General features: G+C 56.3%; 1 protein-coding gene across 1 annotated transcript in view; it reads left to right on the top strand.

The window, feature by feature from the left end:
• Positions 1–4,297, top strand: part of LOC306982832 (polycystin-1-like protein 2) — a gene marked incomplete at both ends in the record, with an annotated part of 43,129 nt that extends 38,832 nt beyond the window's left edge. Inside the window, 2 exons of the mRNA XM_079583282.1 lie at positions 4,051–4,182; positions 4,244–4,297. Of these exons, the coding sequence (XP_079439408.1) occupies positions 4,051–4,182; positions 4,244–4,297 (186 nt within the window). The remainder of the gene's footprint in view (positions 1–4,050; positions 4,183–4,243) is intronic.
• Positions 4,298–6,000: the final 1,703 nt, after the last annotated feature.

The following is a 6,000-nucleotide window of genomic DNA, read 5'->3' on the forward strand; positions in this document are numbered from 1 at the left end:
TTCCTCCTGATGTTCCTCCTGATGTTCCTCCTGATGTTCCTCCTGATGTTCCTCCTGATGTTCCTCCTGTCGTTCCTCCTGATGTTCCTCCTGATGTTCCTCCTGATGTTCCTCCTGATGTTCCTCCTGTCGTTCCTCCTGATGTTCCTCCTGATGTTCCTCCTGATGTTCCTCCTGATGTTCCTCCTGATGTTCCTCCTGTCGTTCCTCCTGATGTTCCTCCTGATGTTCCTCCTGATGTTCCTCCTGATGTTCCTCCCGTCGTTCCTCCTGATGTTCCTCCTGATGTTCCTCCTGTCGTTCCTCCTGATGTTCCTCCTGATGTTCCTCCTGTCGTTCCTCCTGATGTTCCTCCTGATGTTCCTCCTGTCGTTCCTCCTGTCGTTCCTCCTGTCGTTCCTCCTGATGTTCCTCCCGTCGTTCCTCCCGTCGTTCCTCCCGTCGTTCCTCCTGATGTTCCTCCTGATGTTCCTCCTGTCGTTCCTCCTGTCGTTCCTCCTGATGTTCCTCCTGTCGTTCCTCCTGATGTTCCTCCTGATGTTCCTCCTGATGTTCCTCCTGTCGTTCCTCCTGTCGTTCCTCCTGATGTTCCTCCTGTCGTTCCTCCCGTCGTTCCTCCCGTCGTTCCTCCTGATGTTCCTCCTGATGTTCCTCCTGATGTTCCTCCTGATGTTCCTCCTGACGTCCCTCCTGTCGTTCCTCCCGTCGTTCCTCCCGTCGTTCCTCCTGATGTTCCTCCTGTCGTTCCTCCTGTCGTTCCTCCTGATGTTCCTCCTGATGTTCCTCCTGTCGTTCCTCCTGTCGTTCCTCCCGTCGTTCCTCCCGTCGTTCCTCCTGATGTTCCTCCTGATGTTCCTCCTGTCGTTCCTCCTGTCGTTCCTCCCGTCGTTCCTCCTGATGTTCCTCCTGATGTTCCTCCTGATGTTCCTCCTGTCGTTCCTCCCGTCGTTCCTCCTGATGTTCCTCCTGATGTTCCTCCTGTCGTTCCTCCTGATGTTCCTCCTGTCGTTCCTCCTGATGTTCCTCCTGATGTTCCTCCTGTCGTTCCTCCTGTCGTTCCTCCTGATGTTCCTCCTGATGTTCCTCCTGTCGTTCCTCCTGATGTTCCTCCTGATGTTCCTCCTGATGTTCCTCCTGTCGTTCCTCCTGATGTTCCTCCTGTCGTTCCTCCTGATGTTCCTCCTGATGTTCCTCCTGTCGTTCCTCCTGTCGTTCCTCCTGTCGTTCCTCCTGTCGTTCCTCCTGTCGTTCCTCCTGATGTTCCTCCTGATGTTCCTCCTGTCGTTCCTCCTGTCGTTCCTCCCGTCGTTCCTCCTGTCGTTCCTCCCGTCGTTCCTCCTGATGTTCCTCCTGTCGTTCCTCCCGTCGTTCCTCCCGTCGTTCCTCCTGTCGTTCCTCCTGTCGTTCCTCCTGTCGTTCCTCCTGTCGTTCCTCCCGTCGTTCCTCCTGATGTTCCTCCTGTCGTTCCTCCTGATGTTCCTCCTGTCGTTCCTCCTGTCGTTCCTCCCGTCGTTCCTCCTGATGTTCCTCCTGTCGTTCCTCCCGTCGTTCCTCCTGTCGTTCCTCCTGTCGTTCCTCCCGTCGTTCCTCCTGATGTTCCTCCTGTCGTTCCTCCTGATGTTCCTCCTGTCGTTCCTCTGTCGTTCCTCCTGATGTTCCTCCTGTCGTTCCTCCTGATGTTCCTCCTGTCGTTCCTCTGTCGTTCCTCCTGTCGTTCCTCCTGATGTTCCTCCTGTCGTTCCTCTGTCGTTCCTCCCGTCGTTCCTCCTGATGTTCCTCCTGTCGTTCCTCCTGATGTTCCTCCTGTCGTTCCTCTGTCGTTCCTCCTGATGTTCCTCCTGATGTTCCTCCTGTCGTTCCTCCCGTCGTTCCTCCTGTCGTTCCTCCTGTCGTTCCTCCTGATGTTCCTCCTGTCGTTCCTCCTGTCGTTCCTCCTGTCGTTCCTCCTGTCGTTCCTCTGTCGTTCCTCCTGTCGTTCCTCCTGTCGTTCCTCCTGTCGTTCCTCCTGATGTTCCTCCTGTCGTTCCTCCTGTCGTTCCTCCTGTCGTTCCTCCTGTCGTTCCTCCTGTCGTTCCTCCTGTCGTTCCTCCTGATGTTCCTCCTGTCGTTCCTCCTGTCGTTCCTCCTGTCGTTCCTCCTGTCGTTCCTCCTGATGTTCCTCCTGTCGTTCCTCCTGTCGTTCCTCCTGTCGTTCCTCCCGTCGTTCCTCCTGTCGTTCCTCCTGATGTTCCTCCTGATGTTCCTCCTGATGTTCCTCCTGTCGTTCCTCCTGATGTTCCTCCTGTCGTTCCTCCTGTCGTTCCTCCTGATGTTCCTCCTGATGTTCCTCCTGATGTTCCTCCTGTCGTTCCTCCCGTCGTTCCTCCTGTCGTTCCTCCTGATGTTCCTCCTGATGTTCCTCCTGTCGTTCCTCCTGATGTTCCTCCTGATGTTCCTCCTGTCGTTCCTCCTGATGTTCCTCCCGTCGTTCCTCCTGTCGTTCCTCCTGTCGTTCCTCCCGTCGTTCCTCCTGTCGTTCCTCCTGATGTTCCTCCTGATGTTCCTCCTGTCGTTCCTCCTGATGTTCCTCCCGTCGTTCCTCCCGTCGTTCCTCCTGTCGTTCCTCCTGATGTTCCTCCTGATGTTCCTCCTGATGTTCCTCCTGATGTTCCTCCTGTCGTTCTTCCTGTCGTTCCTCCTGATGTTCCTCCTGTCGTTCCTCCTGATGTTCCTTCTGTCGTTCCTCCTGATGTTCCTCCTGTCGTTCTTCCTGTCGTTCCTCCTGATGTTCCTCCTGTCGTTCTTCCTGTCGTTCCTCCTGATGTTCCTCCTGTCGTTCCTCCTGATGTTCCTCCTGATGTTCTTCCTGTCGTTCCTCCTGATGTTCCTCCTGATGTTCCTCCTGTCGTTCCTCCTGATGTTCCTCCTGATGTTCCTCCTGTCGTTCCTCCTGATGTTCCTCCTGATGTTCTTCCTGTCGTTCCTCCCGTCGTTCCTCCTGATGTTCCTCCCGTCGTTCCTCCTGTCGTTCCTCCTGATGTTCCTCCCGTCGTTCCTCCTGTCGTTCCTCCCGTCGTTCCTCCCGTCGTTCCTCCTGATGTTCCTCCCGTCGTTCCTCCTGTCGTTCCTCCTGATGTTCCTCCTGTCGTTCCTCCTGATGTTCCTCCTGTCGTTCCTCCTGTCGTTCTCCCATCGTTCCTCCTGATGTTCCTCCCATCGTTCCTCCTGATGTTCCTCCTGTCGTTCCTCCTGATGTTCCTCCTGATGTTCCTTCTGTCGTTCTCCCATCGTTCCTCCTGATGTTCCTCCTGTCGTTCCTCCTGATGTTCCTCCTGTCGTTCCTCCTGTCGTTCTCCCATCGTTCCTCCTGATGTTCCTCCTGTCGTTCCTCCTGATGTTCCTCCTGATGTTCCTCCTGATGTTCCTCCTGTCGTTCCTCCTGATGTTCCTCCTGATGTTCCTCCTGATGTTCCTCCTGATGTTCCTCCTGATGTTCCTCCTGTCGTTCCTCCTGTCGTTCCTCCTGATGTTCTTCCTGTCGTTCTTCCTGTCGTTCCTCCTGTCGTTCTCCCATCGTTCCTCCTGATGTTCCTCCTGTCGTTCCTCCTGATGTTCCTCCTGATGTTCCTCCTGATGTTCCTCCTGTCGTTCCTCCTGTCGTTCCTCCTGTCGTTCCTCCCGTCGTTCCTCCTGTCGTTCCTCCTGATGTTCCTCCTGTCGTTCTTCCTGTCGTTCCTCCTGTCGTTCTCCCATCGTTCCTCCTGATGTTCCTCCTGTCGTTCCTCCTGATGTTCCTCCTGTCGTTCCTCCTGATGTTCCTCCTGTCGTTCCTCCTGTCGTTCCTCCTGTCGTTCCTCCTGTCGTTCCTCCCGTCGTTCCTCCCGTCGTTCCTCCCGTCGTTCCTCCCGTCGTTCCTCCCGTCGTTCCTCCTGTCGTTCCTCCTGTCGTTCCTCCTGTCGTTCCTCCTGTCGTTCCTCCTGTCGTTCCTCCTGATGTTCCTCCTGATGTTCCTCCTGATGTTCCCCTTATGTTCCTCCTGATGTTCTCCTGATGTCCCCTGATGTCCTGCAGGTGTTGGACCACAGCCCGGTGTTGGGAGCGTTCCTCGTCGGCTCCTGCATCGTCCTCCTGGGCTTCGTGCTCCTGAACCTCCTGGTCTCCGTCATCCTGGTCTCCTTCCAGCAGGAGCAGGCCTCGCACCAGGTGAGCAGCGGCGTGACGTCATCTGCAGACCCTCACCCTCACGCGTCTCTGGTGTTTGCAGCCGTCGGAGGAGGAGGAGATCGTCCACATCATGCTGAAGAACATCTGCGGGCTGGTGGGCATCAGCTACACACTGCCTCCTGCAGGAGAGGAGGAGAGCCCTACACTGCCCCCTACAGGAGAGGAGGAGGAGAGCCCACCACTGCCCCCTGCAGGAGAGGAGGAGAGCCCTACACTGCCCCCTACAGGAGAGGAGGAGGAGAGCCCACCACTGCCCCCTACAGGAGAGGAGGAGAGCCCAACACTGCCCCCTACAGGAGAGGAGGAGAGCCCAACACTGCCCCCTGCAGGAGAGGAGGAGAGCCCAACACTGCCCCCTACAGGAGAGGAGGAGGAGAACCCACCACTGCCCCCTACAGGAGAGGAGGAGAACCCACCACTGCCCCCTGCAGGAGAGGAGGAGGAGAGCCCTACACCGCTGCCCCCTGCAGGAGAGGAGGAGAACCCACCGCTGCCCCCTGCAGGAGAGGAGGAGGAGAGCCCTACACTGCCCCCTACAGGAGAGGAGGAGGAGGACCCACCACTGCCCCCTACAGGAGAGGAGGAGAAACCATCACTGCCCCCTACAGGAGAGGAGGAGGAGAGCCCTACACCACTGCCCCCTACAGGAGAGGAGGAGGAGAGCCCTACACCACTGCCCCCTACAGGAGAGGAGGAGGAGAAACCACCACTGCCCCCTACAGGAGAGGAGGAGGACCCACCACTGCCCCCTACAGGAGAGGAGGAGAACCCACCACTGCCCCCTACAGGAGAGGAGGAGAACCCACCACTGCCCCCTGCAGGAGAGGAGGAGGACCCACCACTGCCCCCTACAGGAGAGGAGGAGAACCCACCACTGCTCCCTACAGGAGAGGAGGAGAACCCACCACTGCCCCCTACAGGAGAGGAGGAGAACCCACCACTGCCCCCTACAGGAGAGGAGGAGAACCCACCACTGCCCCCTACAGGAGAGGAGGAGGAGAGCCCTACACCACTGCCCCCTACAGGAGAGGAGGAGAACCCTACACTGCCCCCTACAGGAGAGGAGGAGAACCCACCGCTGCCCCCTGCAGGAGAGGAGGGGCGGGACCCTGAGGACAGCCCCGCCCCTCCCTTGACGCCGTAGGGCTGTGAACCGTGACAGGCTGTTACGGCGTTTGGCTCCGCCCCTCACGCCTTCTCTCCGCCTCACATGTTCTGATCTCGTTGTGCCTTATGTAACATGTTAAAGCTGCTGTGGGAGTCCTCGTCTCCGATTGGTGGATTGGTTTCCTTCCCTGGTGGTGGTTCGTTGATCCTCCCCGGACACCTGACTGGTGCAGCGCCCCCACCTGTCAGCACGAGGACCTGTAGAAGTGCCTCTCATATCTGTGTGTGTGACCGGATATTGTAACTTTGTGAGACACTAGATTAGTGACTTTGTTGTATCTGTGTGTTTTTGGTTTGAACTGTTTCTGTGCTCCCTTTAGAGCCGACTTTTGTTGTTATTATTTACATATCAAAATAAATTGTAAACTTTCTTTTACCCACCGACATCTTGGGTTTTCTGTTATTTCCCTTCACCCTAGAGAAGCAGGTCGTAATAAATACCAATACCTGAACGATACTAAAATATTTGTTATGTCGAACCAAAAAACACTTTAACCTCTGAACCCCCGCCTGACCCGAACAGCATGTGTTTACAATTTATTCTAGCATCAATTTCAATGTTCTAATATATATATACATAAAAAAAACCTAAAACGGCTCTTCCTCCTCCTCCTCGGGCGCTCTCTTCCT

This window comes from Gobius niger (genome assembly GCF_951799975.1).
Source record: "Gobius niger genome assembly, contig: SCAFFOLD_127, whole genome shotgun sequence".
NCBI lineage: Eukaryota > Metazoa > Chordata > Actinopteri > Gobiiformes > Gobiidae > Gobius > Gobius niger.